Source organism: Plectropomus leopardus, chromosome 18 (assembly GCF_026936395.1).
Source record: "Plectropomus leopardus strain MGB_pleo_1.0 chromosome 18, ASM2693639v1, whole genome shotgun sequence".
Classification (NCBI taxonomy): domain Eukaryota; kingdom Metazoa; phylum Chordata; class Actinopteri; order Perciformes; family Serranidae; genus Plectropomus; species Plectropomus leopardus.
In genome coordinates this window covers 16565159-16585537 of record NC_142193.1, presented here as the reverse complement: position 1 = coordinate 16585537, position 20379 = coordinate 16565159, and the positions used below count along the sequence as shown (strand labels likewise).

The 20379-nt window shown below is 40.2% G+C and overlaps 1 protein-coding gene across 1 annotated transcript in view; it reads right to left on the bottom strand.

Annotated features, from left to right (window-relative positions):
- The window catches only part of col5a3a (collagen, type V, alpha 3a), a 118742-nt gene that overhangs the window by 50810 nt on the left and 47553 nt on the right, over positions 1-20379 (bottom strand). The window contains exon 3 of the mRNA XM_042504860.2: positions 11664-12038. Coding sequence (XP_042360794.1) covers positions 11664-11748 — 85 coding nt within the window. The 5' untranslated portion in view covers positions 11749-12038. The remainder of the gene's footprint in view (positions 1-11663; positions 12039-20379) is intronic.

The following is a 20379-nucleotide window of genomic DNA, read 5'->3' as shown; positions in this document are numbered from 1 at the left end:
CTAGAGAGAGCCTGTTCAGGGCAACTCAGCACTTAGCATTCCAGGCATTTGAAATGAGGATCCTAAACCCCAAATTGCCTCCTGTAGCTCTTGCTGCTCATACAGAGCTCGCCTTTTATTCTCCTTGTTAATTAAACATGTGGAGAGAGTTTACCGTTGCCCAGACGTTGCTTGCAGAAAAACACAATGTTACATTTTATGGCATTATTTATTTGCATAGCAGAGGCCGTTTATTCCAATCAGCTTTGGGAGCTCGCCCTCTCACTCCCCTAGCATGGCAACAGGGCTGTAAATAGGTTAAGCTGTGAATTACAGCCAGGCTCCAACAATGGAAAACATTAGGTGCAGATCTAAAGGTATTTAAGACCTCAGGGCTTAAATTTTGAATTTATATTAGAGTCATAAACAAGCAGTGTATATTAAATAATTAGAGGAGTTGCTGGCTTCTAATTACAGAAACCTCAGGCTGTTGTATGTGTAGCAATAAATGTTCACCCACACACAGTCTGGAATAATTTTCAAATCTGCTCTCGCCACTGCGATAGAGAACCAAGAACTAAATGTCAAGAAATAAGGTGTCTATTGACTCTAAAAGGTCACAGCCCAGTCACCCACACTTATTCCAAGAATAGGTACACTGACATTGTTTTTGATTTTACATTCACATCTTGGATTCTTGTCTTTTGTCCTTATGTGGTGGCCTGATGAACAAAATTAACATTGCCGGTTAAAGCTGGGGTAATCAGCATTTGATAATACAACCTTCTCCTGCAACTTTCCCAACAGAAGACCATGGGCATACACACGTTTCATACAGTAACCTAGTGATTTCCATAGTACTTTTTCTAATTTTTATTGTAGCGTTTTGCTCAGCTCCTCCTTACCTCACTCTCTCTGTGCGTTTATCAGACCATAAATTAAACAAGAATTAACTAGCCACCCAACGGTCCCTCTGCTTCGCTCCCCAACACTGTGGACTGCTTCACCAGGACAGCAGCTCCAGAGATGGACTTTCAGTCAGCAGCTGTTGTGCCGGTGCAAACCCCCCAGCACTAGGTGTCCCAGCAGGCTGGTAGCCAGCAGCATCACTGGGTCTAACTTGTGTAATGGCAGCAACAGAAAGTTGACTGATTCAATCTGAGGTTTGCACTGCCTGGATTTGGGTTGCTGCACCTGCTGACTAGGGATCAACTATTTTTTTCTTCAGCTATGCTGATATGGACATGTTTTATTTTGTTCGTGGTTTCGTTAGACTCTCTTTTTGATAAGTCTGTCTTTCTTTTTTGGATTGCTCTGCGGTGTATGCAGCTGTTACCAAATCAGAAAAACTAACTTTCTCTCTGATTTTCCACCACTGAACCACACTTCCACTGAAGGTACATGCATCTGCATTTGTACAACAGATAGTAGGAATATTCTCTTTCTGAAACAACCTGTAATTGGCCAAAGTTTCTCGTAAGGGGCTTGATTATCTAAAGGTTGACAACACCAGAGCCAAAAGGGGGTGCAGAAGTCGACTTTCTCTCAGGCCACTTGAGTTACAATATGCTCATAGTTTAGGAAAGTTAAGAAAGTCATCAAAATGCTTGCTGCATCCTAAAATGCTCTGATCAGCCTGAAAGATATGCTGCATCAAAGTCCCCTTTATTCGTAAAGGCTCAATCTTTATTAAATATGTGAGCATCTGCATTTCTGTCAAACATCGTTTTTATTCGCATCAGTTTACTCTGCATTTTACACCATGTCTGGGTCCTAATCCCTAATGTTTGTATTTAATTGAATTGGTAGGAGTGTGTCTGTCTTTGTCTGATACCAAATAAGCTGTTTGTAGCCCTGCCATGGCCTAGACTATAAATCAATTTCCTTTTGAATAGTAACATTTTAAGTTTGCGATATAGTCAAAGGTCAGAATCCAGTAATCTCTCTCTCCCTCATCGCTCTCTGTCTCTATCTATCTATCTTGTTATTATTTTATCTCTCTCATACATACTCATGCAGAGGGAGGAAGAGAGGTCACAAGGCTGTGCTGTTTGTAACAGTCTGAATAATGTTTTAAACTGAAGCAACATGGATCTAATTATACAGGATTCCTGTCAGGCCATCCAGAGCAGCACCTGACAAAATAGCCTCAAGACAAAATAACACAATTAACTTTGCAGCAGAATTGTTTAATTTCAAGTAGTCCAAAGATGATGGGCTCTATCTTATGCTAGGTGTAAGACGGCTCACGGCGCAACACCAGTGTTATTGCTAGTGTCAGACCAACGCAGTTGTCATTTTCACACCTGGCACCTACATCCTTTATATAACAAATGTACTTGCGCCCATCTGTGCGCCCCCGGGCCTGTCCGTCCTTAAGTGAGGTGTGGTCAGGCGCACTGTTGGCGGGTTGCTATTTTGAGGCAACAGAAAGCGAATGCGCCCCTGACCAAATAAAAGCCCGCTTTGCCTTTGCTGCTTCTGTGGATATCTGCTGCTTCCGCAAATTATCTGCTTGCGAGCCTTCACCTCGTACATAAGCAGATTGGTTTCTTCAGCAGAACACCTCTCACATCTGTAATCTGCCAAATCCGTCATTTAGATTGCAATTCCCCAATTCCTGGCGCACCTGGCTGGGAGCTGACGCACAGATTGGTTAATTCATGTCCCCCCTAAAACACACCCATGACTAATTCAGTAGAAATACAACCCCTCTGCGCCGTGCGCTGCACCTTGCGCCCAGATTATCCACCATTTAACTAGTAAAATGGACTTTGGCAAGCCCTAAACACATTTGCGCCATGTGCTTTAGATCGTCTAAATAGGGCCCGATATGTCAGTGCACCCCGTGAACCACATAAAGTACACTTCTGCCTTAACCACCATGAGTTTTAAAAATATCTGTTACCCAATTCAAGGCATGTCCCAGCTATGGTCTGTGGGGAGACTGTTGACCTCTGACACTCTCAAGACAACAGAGAACAGTCAAGTTGCGCAACAATGCCAAAGGGAGAAATCTGAGACATGCGGCTGAAATTCTTCCCAAAAAAAGAAAGTAACTGCTTTCACATTTGTCTGTCAGTTAACCGTGCAGGGAATAATAGGCACCCCAAATCCAAGTGGGCAAAATAAATTGTTATAAGTTTGGCAAGCCATTTCGAAAAAACGTGGGAAAAACCTGTGCTGGACTCCAGAGGATGCAGCCAAGCTGCTGCAACAACATTAAAAGCTAGTTGAATAAGCTTGACCCACATAAAATACAAGTATCCCCTATTTCACCATTTCAATACCACCAACTCTGACTCTGGCTTCAAGAGGAAAGCCCCAGGCTTGTGGCAGGTGGCCATATAAAGTCTGGATCCATGCAGCAATCAATAAAAAAAATGCATCTTTTCCCTGCTTTGGATCCATTTATGTCACCTGAAGTTTTGCCAATTCGTGCAGCCTCTGTACCTATCCTGCAGCATTGACTGTCTGAGCAGGCTTTGCTCGCATCACATTAGGCTTTGAGCTAATCATGTCCTTATCTCACCTGTCAAAGTATTTTACTTCAGAAGGAATGTAGGAAGAGCGTAAAGGAGATCAACATCTTCAAGAACATAATGCTATGGCCAATAATAGACAGAAGTCTTTTCTCTGTCGGCCCGTGCAGCGGGCTGTCCCCATCGGTTAAAGATATGGCTCAACATGTTTGAAATAGCATCGTAGAATCTCCAAGGACTGATGACTCAGAGTGTTTTCCAATCACGCCAGAAGGTCAGAGTACATGGGAAGGAGCTGAAGCATCCAGCAATTTCACAGACATCTGGCATTTCTGCATTTCTCTTTCTTGTGTGTTTTTTTTTTTTTCTATGAGACAACCATGTCTGCCCAGCAACAGAGCTGTTCACAGTCTCTCTGACAGAAACGAGCTGAGCACTCCACCTCACAGATCATGCTCTATCCCCCTGGAAATGCCACCAAACAGTCCACATCTGTGTGTCTTCTCTGGCTGTGTGACACTTGACACAGTTTCTCCATGCCCTGCGGTCGTACAACTCAGCACCACTTCAGTCATACATGGAAATAAAGTGTTCTCTGTGTTTCTAAAGCTGATGTCTCTGAAGACATTCTTTATGACTCACACCACCTACACTCCCAGCTCAGCCTGAAAATACCACTCGCACACGCACAATACTACTCTGTCAAAAACGATCGCGCCTGGGAACTGGGGAATTTTAACAAGAAATGAAGCCAGAATTAATCTGTGCAATGACAATTTCTCATAGTATCTTGGACCACACCCTGAGATGAGTGGAGGAAAAGAAATTCGTTTGAAATTCCCCAAAAAACAAATGTTGAGGGGTAATTTAATAAGAAATGAAGTCAGAATGAATCTGGGCAATGACAATTTACCATAGTATATTGGACCACACCCTGAGATGAGTGGAGGAAAAGAAATTCGTATGAAATTCCCCAAAAACGAATGTTGAGGGGGCATTCCTTAAGAAAACATTTTAAATGCAACAAGATGTAAAAAAAAAAAGAAGGGAAAAAGGAGTCTAATCATGAAAAATTAATGACAGTTTCAGTGGAAGTGCTTGAATAAATCCAGACGCTGTTTCTCCCAGGCTCCATGAAGAACAGCCTTAATCTAATTAGCCGTGGGTGTGACCTTTTGTCTGGGTCACTGCTGTGTGTGGACAAGAACACTATGAGGTGAGGAGAGCTAATGCACACTCTGAATAGATGAAAATGTAAACACACGAACAGCCAACATACACCGACTGCACACATAGTCACACGAGTATAGCCAAACAGCCGGCTCACAATGTTTATATGCAACTCAATTATAACGGCCACAGAGAGGGAAAAACAGCACTCTGGACCTCTGCCCTAGTCAAATTTCTCTCTGAACCAGTGTATTATTTTATCTGTCAAACACTTGGCCCTTTTCTTGTAAACAAGGGCTTTTAAAACAAAGAAAACCGTGTTGCAAATATCTCTGACAAAGGTAAATTTACTGTAACAGAGACATTTGTTGGGCTGGAAGCATGCAAACTGAGAGGCAGTGATAGTTATCACCCTAAATGTGCTTTGTGGTTGAGTCTGCTTTGAGTTATCGCTGAAAGTTTAGGAGCAAGTCAAGTCAGCGGTTGTGTAGACAACTGCTGGGAACGGCTTTAAGCATATTCTGAGGGGTTATAAAGTCATGGATACTATTAAGAGACAATAAAAGCAACCAGCGGTGCCTAAAATTAAGTCTTTGATCCATTTTAAGCACATAGTCTGCAACAAATTATTTTTAATACCACATTACTAGAGACAGACTATTAATATTTCTATAATTATGCTCTCCTGTCTGTGTAGGCCTTAGATACAAGCCACCCAACTAAATCCAAACAAAGAGGTTATGGCTGATGTAAGACACTCTGTGGCTGAGGAGTTTCATACTGAACTGCACAGGCGCTGAGAGAGAGCGACTGACTAATCGATTAATCAATTAATTGTTGTAGCTCTAGATTTAACCATCTATTGTGCATATGCATTCTCATAATATACTGTATATAGACTAGTAAACCTGCTTACAATGATAAACCAGACATGACCAACAATGTCTAAAATGATCATACATCAGGGCACAATGTATGATATATAATATATATCATATAAAACATGCATGATAGTTGCACAAATGCAGGTACTGTGTTTATCCTGCCTTACAATCCTATAGCATTTGGTTATTATAGTAAGTGAACTTGCATAGATCTGGCTTGTGCCTCTATAGAAATACTGTATGCAGGCCACTTTTTCCCTCACATCCCCTCGCCCACTTTGCACTACAAGGGGAAGATGCCGAAATTGTTAATTAAATGGTAAAACGAATTTCAATTTAATATGATCTGTAACAATTATTTAAACAACTCAGCTTGCTCCAAGTGCTCTGCTGAATATAGGTCAGTGTCCTGATGTTACTCTTGGTGTTAAAGCTGCTGAAGAGTCTGGTAGCATCCGGTTACACATTTCTTTCCAATTCACATCAGCACCACATTCTTCAATCTCCACAGTTTGTTCTGCTCGTGTTTATTCACAGCGTGATGGGCAGACACAGGCCAAGAGCTGTTGGGCCCACAGAGAAAACACCTGCCCCTCAAGGCCCATAACCGGACAGGCACTCCACACACAGAAAAACACACTTGTACTTCTATACTTGTGAGGATGTTCTCTGACTGCAATGAATCCAAACCCTTGCTATAATCTCCAATGCATACCTAACATGGGCCTGACACCATTTCTAATCGCTAATCACTGAAATCCATGTAAGAGGTGGGGCTGTGGGTTTAAAAATGTCCTCTTGGTGTCAGATTTGAATCGCTCTGAGGATATCAGGTCTTCATAAATATGTAACATAACACTACCACGTCAAATACGAGCGCGCACACACCATCCTTATGCACATGTGCATGCATACATCAGGCGCCGAGGATTACCCAGATACAAACATGCAAGCCCATTCAAGTTTCAACCCCAAGCTATCATTTAGTCTCTAATAACACTGAAGCAACTATTAAGGAGAGGTGGCCATAGCAAAGTATAACACTATGTGCGACATACTCAAACACGCCGTGTCAGGTGGGTATATACACAGGCTGCACAAAGAGATGTTTGCCCATAATCAGCCAGCTTTTTAACATTACAGTGTGGGTAGTAAATAAACTGGTGAATTTACCTCCAGCATCCAGATCTCCATGTTTCTCTCTGGCCTCAAATGTGATTTTCGCTGGCTCCACGGTTGTTGCTCAATTGTATTTCCGCATTTTCGTTTGCCCGTCACCGTGGCCACCACGGACGTCGAAGAAATCCACACCTGCCTCTTTCCCTCTCTCTCAAAAAGCACAAAAACAGCTCAATGGGTAAAAAATAAGCAGTGCCGGCGAATTATAAACCAATATTATGTTACCGCGTTCCCTATTCCTACACTAAAAACGTCTTACGAAACACCCTTTAGCTTACACCGCGGGGCCGTTTGCTACCTGCCAGCTGCCATTTTGTTTCCTCTAACAAAAAAAGCGGCCCAAACCGACTTCCCTATAATACATCACGGTCCAAGCGCAAGCTCGTATTACGTCATCCTGGCGGAACTGTTTATGGTCAGCTGCATTCTGGTAGTTGTAGTTTTTCTTCCTCTTAAAGAACCAGTTTTATTAATCACATTCAAAATTGAAAATTTCCAAGAATGAACATTATAGAAATAATCTGCTCATTATTTTATCTTATCTAAATCTTATCATAGCTAAATTTTACACTCATCAAATATATATTTTTAAAGAAGCTAGCATTATTTACCACTTAAAAAAATCAGATCTATATAGGTCTACATATCTTAAAACAATATAAAACAAAAAAAAAGTTATAAGAAAAAGTAACCAAAACTATTAATTTCGGCATTTTTTTACAACTTTGGTATATAACTAATTAGGTAAACCTCTGTGTGTCTACATACTTTTATTTTATTTTAATTTTATTTTATTTTTTTCTGTCTGTTTATACCTACTTGTCTCATTATTCTCATTTGTAAAATTTTGTATTGACCACTTAATGTACTGTTTTCAAAACTGCTAATAAAATGTTATAAATAAACATATAAATAAATAAATATATATTTTTAAAAACCTCTTGAGCAAAAGCCCTTTTCCTCTTTCAAAAGTGTTTGCATCTTTGTACTGCATAAACAGCCTAGTTTTATGGTAAGACCTTATTTCCAGCTGTGAAATACTTCTTAAAGAAGTTCTGCTCCTTTGTGCTTCTTAGGAACACTTTGTAGAAATTCTTAACAAGTATTGTGGGCCTTCGCAGCTCAGCATCTCTGCTGAAGGACACTTAGGAGGTTCAGAGCAGTTGAAATATGAGCCAGGTCACGGTGTCACTGAGGGTAGCATATTGTTTTCCCTATACAGATAGCTTTGGAAGGAAAGCTTACTCCTATGGCCTCTATTAAAATGTGAATGTGCATGTGATGGATGATAATAAAAACTTCTCTGAGGCCTATAAAGTGGGATATAGAGCCATTTGACATGTAAGGGGACACTGCAAAGAGGTCAGCCCCTCTGATGTCTAGTCATTGCAATTCTACAGGAAGCATCTCCATCTAGTCCCACCAGAAAGCTTCTTGAAGCATCCAGTGATCAGAAATGCAGAGCCATTGAAGCCTGAGGGAAAGGGAGTTGCTGAGTTTCTGGAAGCCAGATGTGTGCTGAATACTATAGATCGCAGTCCGGCGCCATGAAGTGTTCAAGCATAATTTCAACATATAAAAGACTTGGGGCAAATCCAAGCATTTTGCCTCGTCAAGAAGTCTGAGAAGCAGTTTGATATGACACTTGCAGCATCAGCAGCTAGGGACAGACATCAGCATCTCTGACACTTCTGATGTTTAATGTTTCCCATTATGGAAACGCAAACTCACACAACAGAAGAAAAACACAAGCGCTGTAACAGACGTACAAATTCCTCTTTTTCTATTCTCTCTCCTGCTAAATTCAGCTGCCTTTTTCATTTGTTTTCATTTGCCACTAATTTGTTGCTGGATCAAAGGCGAACAAGGCTTGCCGTCTTCCTTTGGGAGTCTGGTGCAGGATTGGCAAGGAGGCTGGATCAAACGGGACACAGTTAGGGGGCTGTATGCACGATTTCCCCCGTCATAGAACCAGCCAAGGATGAGGCAGGGCATGAGCAAGAGGAGAACGATGATGTAAAAGAAGAGATAAGGCATATAAAACAAAAACAAACACTGCCTATTCCCAGGAACAGAACAAAAGGAAAAGAAGGAAAGGAAAACCGAACAAAAATGTGTCGAGGCAAAAGAACAGAGGATCCAAACTGAAACTAGCTGTGGACGTGTGCAAGAATGCCTCACTTCCTGTCAGCAAACATAACTACAAAGTGCTCTCTCATCTCTCCCAAACACACACAGAAAGCATATGGGAAAACATTCTGACACTGCACACACACACACACACACACACACACACACACACACACACACACACACACACACACACACACACACACACACACAGATTATCAGCCTCATGCACATATCTGAGACTGCCATATCAGCAACACCATATGTCCCATGCACTTTGAAATGATTGCAGCCTCTCACTTCACAGGCCCGCTCATTAGAGAGCAGTGGACACCACAGCTGCTGCGTCACTTGAATGTGATCATGTCGGTTGGGCCTACTTCCTCCCACCATCACTTTGTGTCATCCAGAGAATCCCAAAAATCATGCGGGCCATAAAAGTGGCTGCATGTGGAAAGGCATGAGTGAAAATCTTTAAGCACTTCTGGTGACCACAGGGTTAATGCCTGCTGTTGAGGCATGTCACTCCATCAGGGATTTTCTAAACCACCACACCTGCAAGGAAGTAGTCTGCTGCCAGTTGAGGATACTCAGGACTCGGCCTCAGGGCATGCAGGCCTGTGTGGGCGACAGATAGCACATACAGTATGGATGCACAAGCTAGTTGTCACTGGCTATCTTGGGGATGAGGATGTCTTAAAAGTGAAGTGGGTAAGATTTAGGGGGATTTAGTGGTGTCTAGTGGTGAAGACTGTAGAATTGCAACCAGTTTTTCAGGCTAGAATTCATTCAGTGTTTAATGTTCAGGAGGTTTTTACCAGGACATGAATTATCCACAGATGACTTTTACTCTATAAAACAAACCAACCCAGTGATTTAAACTGGTAAAACCACGGAATAAAGCAATAAAATGTTACAAATCAGTGTTATTCTAATGCTGCTTAATGCAGCTGCTAACTACAGTGGCAGACCCAAAAAAAAAGCAAAAACATAGATGGCCCAATCTGGAGCCAGTGTTGTCTTTTGTCCTTCTGGGCTAAGGTGGACACAGGGAACATGGCATTATCCACAAACGAGGACCCACTTCCAATGTAGATATAAACAGCTTTTTCTAAGACAGGTATGTCCAAAGTCTGGTCCTAGGGCCAATCATGGCCCTTGGACACTTTTTAAAATCATACAGTTTGTAGACATGCACCAAGTAGGAACTATGCAGTCAGATATAATGTGTTTATATAAAGATTTAATAAACAAGCAAACAAATGGAGAAAGAAGCCCGAAAGCAATGACAACCAGGGCCACCGCTTTCAGTAGCAATGGATAGTTTAATACTTTTTTTCAGTGGAAGATGAAATAAGTGCATTTGTCTAATTTGCACGTGATTTTTTTTAGTAACCCATATAAATATGAAAAGCAGCTGGGCCCCAAAGTTTTTGCACATTATCTAATCTGGCTCCCATTCAAAAAAGTCTGGACACCCCTGTTCTAAGGTAACAAAAACACAAAAAATCTTATTTTCAGTTGATTATACACTGAAGAAAAGATACTGATTATGTCGTAGTTTATTTCTGCAAATATATACCCCTAAAACATAAACACTGGACCAGCGCTTGCACACGATTGATTGACCTTCTTTATTTTCTTATCATGCACACAATGTGGCCAACCTTCATGGGTTAATAAGACACCAAAAGCAGAGTGGTCCAACATTTCCTTACATTTGATTTCAAACTCTGCAGTTATTTCCATGCTCGACCTTGAACAACTTATTCATCTTTCTCCCAAGCTTGAAAAATAAAATCTGCAATAAAAAAGTTCCCATCCTGGCATTTTACTAAAACAAGCACATCCTTTACATCCTGCCAAACAGGACAAAAAATTAACCTCATGCTCAATTTCATCTTAATTTCATCAAGCTCACACATCAAACAAATTCTGTCACCCTATAAGCAAGCCTGGAAGTGCAACAAATGTGGTCACCAGAGAGAGACAGACAGCTGTTTGACAGGCCCTCTTCTTCTTGCAGGTGGATGACTGAAAAATTGTAGCTACTTCCTTCCTACAAAACATAGAGTGCCTTACAGTGCGTAAAATATGACCTGGGTTTGTAGCATGCAATAAAACATGTAAAGTATGTAAGCGTGCCAGAATAATCATAACTGAGGCAGTAAGAGTGTTAGTGCTAAGCGCCTTCACTTAAGACCTATGTGAGCAGAGGGCACATTAAACAGATCCATGACAGGAATTTTAATCCACTCTGTTCGGTCAGTGTTCAGCCATTCACCTCTTTCTCAAGACAACGTTAAACCTTTTCACAGTAAACCGACGCTGGTCACAAGCAAACTCGAACATGACATCATACATCTCCCGAGGTTGCTGCAGCTCACCTGACGTAGGGAGCAAAGAAGGACGCATGGAAATTTAAAAAAAAAAAAAAAAGTTGGGAATATGTTCAATTATAATGCAAGCTGGAGCATGAAAACGCTGAATCCATCATAACTCCTTGCGCAACGACGCGGATAATTAATATGTATGCATAGAGAAAAATAACTTATTCATAATTGCATTTGAAAACGACAACTTCTAAAAGTCATTTGAGCCAGCTCAAAGTTTATTAATCCCAGCCTGAAGCGACTCTTTGGAGCAAGTAGCAGCATCACCAAAACATCCAGATTCAAAGCGCAGATAAAAGCATTAATGCACCGGGATCAAAAGTGAACATTAGAAGACAGATATCATGCTTCTGCGCCAGTAACTTCGTGTTAGCTGCAGACCAAGTGATGAATGAAACTCAGATAAAGGGGACAGTGCACCATTCATGCGCAACTAGATACTTTACCAGCTCGTGTCGCCGTTACATGCAGCAGGATCAAAAGAAACAGCGGTATTCTCCTGCGCGACCTGCTCCTTATTAAATGCTCCATCTTTCCACGCGGAGACCCCCCTCTGCCTCCGCCAGCACAACTTTAATCTGAAGTTATATTTACAGGAACTCAACAGCCATGCGGGGACTGGAGGACAGAAGCCAGTCTGTAGTTCCACTTGCTTGATTGTTAGGAGTTGGGAGTTTTGTTGTGGTGGCTCCTCTCAGTGTCGCTCAGTCCCTCTCATTCAATTTCTCCCTCTCACCATCACTCCCTCCCTCTGCTCTCCACCTCCTCCGCCTCTTCCCTCCCATAGGACGGTCCCGGGGACGCCTGGATAAGCAGTGCGCCTGCAGGAGAAAAAAAAAAAACACGCCCATCTTAAATCATGTTTATAACTAGAGATAATTTGTGAGTTCTCACTGAGTAAAGGTGGCCATTAGGCACATAAGTGTTGTAGAGCATAGTGACCTGTCAGTTTCCTGATTTTGTAGAGTAGCCTACTATGTTATTCACAAGCACGTCGGTGTAGATCACGGGAGGGGGCAATATTTACAACATGTGCATTTGCCCCTCCCCAATCCATCCCCAATAAAACATTAAAGTAGCAGAGGACTTTTATTTTGACAAAATTAAAGACATATGTCATGAATTGATGCAGCACAAATAGTGTGTGTGGTGGTGGGGTTAATGTAGCATAGTATCATTATATTTTTGAGTGGCAATTCTGTATTGATGCACAGACGCCAAGTATATTTTTTTTTATTAGGCCTAAATTATTAACTTTAAAAATACAGCTTAAACTTTTGGAAGCCTACTAGAATAACAACCAGAGATTTTCAGTCCATTAGATACATTTTGCTGCAAACAAGAATGTCTGAAGTGAGATGAATAGTCTGAAAACTAATTGTAACTTTCCCAGAGACAGTTTCATTGATAAGGTCATGACTTAATGGAGAGTGTGTCAGGATCACAGTCTAGCTGAGAGCATTGTGGGAAATGTGATGTTCTGTGGTGAAGTCCTGGGTCAGCAACATTGTGGGTCAGTGCAACATGGCTACAGACGAAGCACACACGACTCCAGAGTAACAGTATTCTACCCGTGGTCCGAGAGGTGCATACAGTAATTGGCTTTTATTTGTTTCACATTTGTGTATAATGGTGTTAATGTGCCTTTACATGGACATTGTTGATGCATTTAAAGTCATTTTATCTTTATTTCGGCACGTCTGTCGTGCTAATGTTTGTCAGCCTGTTTATTGATGGACACTAGCCTGAGAGACTTCAGGAGTGAGATGAAATGTTTTTGAAACTTTCATATTTTTTATTTTGTTGTAGTTTTCATGATGTCTAAAGAAACAGAGAGAGAGCAAAATAAATCTTCAGTGGACATCAGTACGAAGCGTGGTCATTAATTCTTTGGACGGGTGAACTACACTGCTATCGCACTAGATAAAACAGATGGCAAAGTTTTTCTTTGGGGACATAACTTGAAATTAAAACAAAGGCAATAAATTGCAATATATCACAAGATATTTTACTGCAATATGCAACATATTGCAATATGTTTAATATCGCAATAATATTGTATTGTGATTTATGTATCATGTTGACATTGGTTTGTGAGGCCTCCGGTGATTCTCAACCCTAACAAATAGGTACATAAAAATTCACCAGAACTTTTATGTACCTCCCTCCTCCCTCCTCCCTCCTCTCAGTGACTGAATACAGCTGTCATCATAATATTGATGATGATGATGAGGAGGAGGAGGAGGAGGAGGAGGAGGAGGAGGGAGGAGGTGAAAGATGCAAAACTGTTCAGATATCTCCTTTTTAAAGTCCTGTTATTTGGTCCCTGCATATTTCCTGTTAACTCCCACCTGACAGTCAAGATCAGAGGTCTGGGTATATCAATTGAGGCTGGAGGATGTAACCAAGCTTTGAACTTCCCACATAACTCTACTTAAATACATCTCAACATTATAACACCTCTGGCTGGTTCATGGAGTCCAGCGTAGGTTATCTCCACCATCAGTCTAATCTCAGTCCAAGCATTGCTGCAGCAGTTTAATAATTCTTGCTCAGGCTGGAGCTTGACCAACAGTAAGGCTGGCGGCAGAATCACCTCAGGTTAGAGGTCCTGCACTGCTAGTTCAGAGGGAAGAAACAGCTGGAAAAAAACATATTTTTAAATAATAAGGTATGTTATTCCACCCCCCCCTAATTTGAGTGGTTATCATACCTTGTATAGTTCTCTGAAGGAATACTTCACCCACAAATGACCATTTGCAAATCCATTAGTCATGCCGTGCTACCCTGAAGAAAAAAAAGAACATTTTTTTCATGCTTCAACAGGAAACGGCAAACATATTGATTTATTGGTTGACTGACTGATGAACAGCAAAACTATGAAAATATCTGTTTACAAACTCTCAAACAACTTATAAAAAATAAAGTCCAAGTCTGATTTATCCAAAAACTTTATCCTGAAACTAAACCTGTCTATGCTCCTCAACAGCCAACTCAAGGGTTTTTAGAGAAGAGAGAAAAAATGTTGGGAAGTACTAAGTATACAACTGGATAAATGCAATATATTCTCATACATTTGTTCATATGATATCCCAAAAATGACATTACATACTTCATGTAAAGTTACTTACTTCCCATAAAGTTAAGTAGGTAATGTTTAGGAAAAGGAACATGTTGACAAGGTACCATAAAATGACTCAAACTTCACATAGTTTCATAGTCCTGCAGAAATGTGTTTTGCAACTCATCCACCACCCCAGCTTGCCTCATGGGGACAGCTTTATTCTTTACCCACATAATTTGTCACATTTGTGATATGATTACGGCCCTCTTAAATACATCAGTTATACTGGCTCATGCTTATGTCGGATATGTAAAAATTTTTGTTGCATTACTGCCGAGCAACCTGATAAATGTGAATTGAATTATACTGCAAGATTTGTGTGAGAGTTTGTAAACAAGATTCTGATATATATTTCCTGTCAAGGTAACATGACATGACTAATTAATATACACATGGTCATTTTATGGGTAAAGTGTTTCTTTAATGTAGACAAAATCCACCAGACAATAACAGAAACATCCATTTTGTACATGTTTAACCTCACCACAATATTAAAAAGTATGTATGTTGTTTCTCCATTATGTAATGAGCATGTTTGCACAGGTATTACATAATATGAATTGAGTTTGCATAAATAATCTTTTTATAGGGGCACTGCTAATGGGAATGCACATAAATGATTGGTTGTGACAAGTTACCTACCTCTTAATACTGCTGGGGACATCTGTCCTAATCATCATGCAAAACTTAAGCCTATATAGAGATTTGATTACCTGTGCAGGCTGAATATAGTCCTGCCAGAAGCCTAATTAATTCTAGGAAGACTGTGGTATTCAGTTGAGACATGCTCTAAGATAAGACTTGTGAGGGCCTTGTCTAATTGGAAAATTACCAAAGATAACGTTCCTAGAGTCCAAGCTACAACAGGCCTTTGTAAAGTAACAGGGAGCTGAAATCCCAGAGAGCATGCAGAGAAAAGAAGCCAAGTCGTAATTTCTCCAGGGAGAAGAGGCTCAAACCACAGAAAGAGGGAGAAGCACACCCATTTAAAAGTCCTAACTCTTATTTCCAGCCAAGCCCATCTCTTAGCCGCAAATTATTAAACATTAAACATCACTGACAGTTATGAAGTCATTCCAAAACATGTTAATGCTTCACCATGGTAAATAAAAATTGTTAAGAACAGTTCAGTTCAGCAACACAAGAAAATTCCTCTTCAAATCCTTCAAAATAAAGGGCCCTTTAAGAAAATAAAAGATACATTTCCTGAGCTTCAAAGACAGTAAACTTTGGGAGCACAAATTGGAGAGTAAAAAGAAAGAACATGAGAGTGAGAGATAGAAGGAGATTTGACAGAGACAAACAGATAACTGGACAGATTGATGCTGATCTGAAAGGTAAACAACGGACCCCCTGACCTCCCACCATCTCCCCTCTCAGTACCAGCTTAGCCAGCCACGGTCCAGGCCACATTCCTAACAGCTTTTAGCAGATAGTTACTAAGAGTGCAGTGGGTAGTCTGAGCTCTGGGTGAGAAATACTTCCAGAGTGTGTGCTATGTGCCTTTGTCCAACTACGGGACCTATTGCAGATAATCATTCTTTAAAACACACAACAAACAACAAAACAAAGACAGACTAATTTATGATGATACATAAGGTAAGGAAGGGAAAGTTTTACTTTAGTATCCCAGAGGGATTTTTGGTTTGGACTCAAAGCTGCTGCATCATACACCTAAACTGCCTAAATTAATAGTAGTTAATCATTTAGTAGTATAAATTAATAGTATAACTAGTAATAAAATCAATAAAAACAATAGTTTCACAAAATTAAAACAGATAAAATCAGACCAGTTAAAAATTGAAACCATAACACAATTACGTTAAATAAGCCAGTTTCAAACAGTAAAACCAATTGTAACCAAGCCCAATAATAAATAGTCAGGTTGCAGCTCCTTATCGAGTTTTTCTCTTGACATTAAAATATATTATGCAGTATTTTTGTGGAAAAAAGCTTTTAAGTCATACAGAGGTAAACCCTCCCAATCATCACTTATGACCCAACAGATGTGTATGGCGATGTATCTGTAGATATTCTGCCTGTATTTTCTTCTTATTTTCTGTGTCTGGGACGTGGTTTCATAAAAAGGTAGCAAAGCAGCAGGCCCAAGAGACTTATAGAACCATCGCACTACAGAATTACGCTGATACTACTATCAGCGATAGCTGATAGCTACTTCTGGTTTAGCGCTCTGCTAACTTGAATGGTGATAGAATGATTTATTCTTACGGCTCTTCTATACTTTGCAAATGTTAACAGACTGAATGGTTTAAATTTTAATAGACATGAGTCATTTTGTGGAGGTTGTGACAGTGAAAAAATGTATCCACTGACTTACAGACATCACTCTCCTAATATGAGTCTATGGGAAATATCTTTTCGGACCCAATGGCATCATGTGACGAAATTGGGTCTTGCAATTCCACTGTTTGGCCACTACAAAAAATGGCTTTAAAGCTTAGCGCACTTCCTGAGGATGTGGGCTAAACACCAAAGAAGAGTGAATCTGGCTTTTACCGTCACTTTTGCTGGCGAGTGTGTTTACAAACAGTGAGCAACTTTAACTTTGGTTTTCCACATGGCTGGCACCAAACAGGCATTGATTGAGCTTGGGACCCAACACATACTTTTAAATTATGACACATGACGTGACTGTAATGCACAGGAAGATTGCAATTAAAATCAAAGTGGATCCACTTGTCTCATGCCAGTAGTTTGTCATCTTTCATTATCCAAGAGGACCTCATAAATCAGACTGATAATGATTTATGTAAGGTAAATAGTTTATCCTTCTTTCAAGCTGGTGTAAACACATGAAAGTGCTCAATGCGGAGAATTAAGTCAGTTCATGCTGATGGTCTCTTAATCCTGACAATCAATCAGCAGAAACCAACAGAGCAACTTTGTTTTGTAGACACTCACAAATCACATGGAAACACCAAGATACTAAATCACATTCTGTTTGTGTTTTGATATGAATCTTATGGATAAGCGGCTTGAGAAAAAAATCAAAGATGAAGTTTGGCAGGAGATTAGTAAAAGAAAAGCTAGAGGATGTGTCTCTATGTTTCCCCTATTTTAGTTTCAGTCTCTTGTTATTTTTATTTATGTATTCTCCAATTCCTCAGAATGCAGAAATTCTGCTTCCAGTATTGAAATTTATCCAACACGTGATATGGTGTTACAAATTGGAATTATCTCTCTCCCTCTGCAGGTCATTCAGTGCTGATAAATAATGGTGGACTCTTCTTATCACTGATTCACTGAGAGGCCGGAAGGTGAAGTGGAGTAATCTGTCATCGCCACATTTTAGGCCCTATTAGACTGAGTTTAACATTATTAATCCTCAAGAGAGGCTTGGGAGCGTTTAGGATTAGAGACCCTAAGATGGGCTTTCAACTGAGTCTGCCTCCGGTCTGCTCCTTGTGTTGAAGAACATGCCAGAACAGGACAACAGGCCAACTTTCCGGAAAAATATGCATGTGAAGTTGCAAAGGAAGAGGTGGTTGACTCTTTCTGCTTGACAAATATTGATTTAATGAATGTATAAAAGGTAAAAAAAAAAAAAAAAAAAAAAAAGTTGTATGCAGTCATTATGGAATAACCACCTTCCAAATCATTTCAGATCCTGTACTGCCGCTTCCTAATGGGCTTGTGGTGTCATTTAGTTGTATATTATGTGATAAACATTGTTATAACTCTCTGTCATATAATGAGGATTTAAGGATGATCGTGAAGTTTGTGGTTTGTCTGTGGTGGATCCTCACAGCTGATCCATTGTCACTTCATTTCACTATTTATAGCAGAATTATGAATGAGCCTCAGATAACAACTACAGTTTTTTTTCTCTAACAGCCAACATCTGTGCGCAATATATCACATGGAATAAAAGCTATGTGGTCTCAGTGCTAATAGTGAAAAAAGGGTCTTTTATGTGGGATTGTGTCAAATGTGGGTTCTGTCAGTAAAAAAAAAAAGTCTGGCAGCCTTTCCTGATCAAGCGTACAAGTTGGAAGGCAAGAAAACACAGGTACTGAACAAATGCAGATTTTGCTTGCGGGGGTAAATGTAGGTTAATCTGTCAGAGGCTGGTAAAACCCCTGATCTATGAGAGCACCTCAAGAGAAACGTGAATGTGCCGCCCACAGACTGCTGATGATAGTATCTCCATATATCAGAAAGCATTTGTTCTTACATAAGAATTTAACCACAGCCTGTCATACCAGTCTGTCTTCTAACAGGTATTCTGGGTTTACAGTACAAAGGGGGGCAGAGCAGAGGTGGGACCAAGTCATTGTTTTGCAGGTTTTAAGTCTTGGCACTCAAGTCCCAAGTCCGAGTTTTGAGTCCTAAACATGTCATAATGTCACTCTTCTCCAAATGTAATGCCATTTTAAAAACAGAGTTATACTATATATCATATTTGCACTAATCATGAATTCTTTATACATTTTTCATTCAATTATTAAAACAAGTCTGTTGGAGGTTGTTTTGTATCTGTAATGTTTGCCTTGCACGTTTTGCATACTGCAATTATTTTTTTGTTGAACACCATAGTTTTTTTTTTTTTATGGGGATAACATTTTCTTTGGCATAATTTGTTTTCCAACTGGCACTCGTAACGCTCCTGCTCTCCTCTCCGGTCCTCTCCTGCAACTTGATTTGATGCTTTCAGATTGGTTCAAACAAAGTGGATCTGGCGAATTAAGTCTCGACCATAAACTGTAAAAATAATGAATGTAAGTGCAGTGACGTCACCCATTGTTTTATGGACTCCCGTTATGAAGCCTCGAGTTTAGCATTTTGGCTGTTGCCATTTTTATTGGAGCCAGAAGTGACCATTTTTGGGCAAGAAGCTGGCGCTGTGGATGAGCGAAGGGTGGATTTTTCTGAGAAGCAGAGGACACAATTGGCAGACAGTCAAGCAGCCGCACTCTTAAATATGCATAAGTTTGGGCCTTAATAAAAATGTAAATGGTGGAGTTATATAATAATTCACACTCCATACAGTTGTCATGAAGGGGAAATTACCTATAGAGTCTAAAACCATTTTTTGTACCAGACTGTAAACATGCTTATGCCTGGTATAAATTTGGCTATTTCAACATTAACATTGACTGGCTTTTGGAGCAAGCCTCAAGTGACCATTCACGCATTGGCTTCATTTTTCAGCCCTGGAGCCATTTTGTGTTGATTTGCTAACAATTATTAGTATTAAGGTTAATTTATTTAGGAATAAAGGGAATGGATTGATTCATGGCACACTTATCAAATAACATACTTTTTCATCTTTGGGCTTTCAACTATTGTCAAGTAAAAAGGCTTGAGTCCAAGTAAAGTCATGAGTCCATGGTCTTAACATCCAAGTCTTTTTGATTTTGTCAGGTAAGGTCTAAAGTGATTAAATTTGTGACTGTCTAACTTGAGTCCAAGTCATATGACTCAGGTCCACAGCTGTCCAAGCTTGTTAGCTTGGTATTTAAATTAATCACCACTGTACTTCCCTTAACCAATTATAGTGTTTGGAATTTGCAAAAGAGCTGTATTTTTATTGGAGGCAGCGTTAGGACCAAAGCAGGGATTAGATGAAGACCCGTGTTTTCAGACATATTACTCCACACAGCCAGTTGCTCAACCCTGCTGTTAAGTTGCCAAACCAGGGATGTGACCACGAGAAAGTGTGTGGAAATTTTCCTTCCTGCACTGAGGTCATCTGCCAGTCTGGTGATAATTATAATATTGAGAGATGACGGGAGACTAAACTAATTAACATCTAAGGACCATGTCTGTTAAATGAACTGCTCAAACAAATAGACTAAATAAACTCAACCGGCGACCACACTCAAGCTCACCCTGCTGTGTACTCTCCTCTTCACTGTTAGTTTGGAGCACAAAACACAGGGATTGTATTTTGATCTCTAAATAGTAGGCATTTAGGTTAAAAACTAGTATTTGCAGGGTCACTTAAGTTACATACAAACACTGGCCCCAAATATGATTAAAACCTGCATTTATTTGAAATAATCTTCAGCGTACAG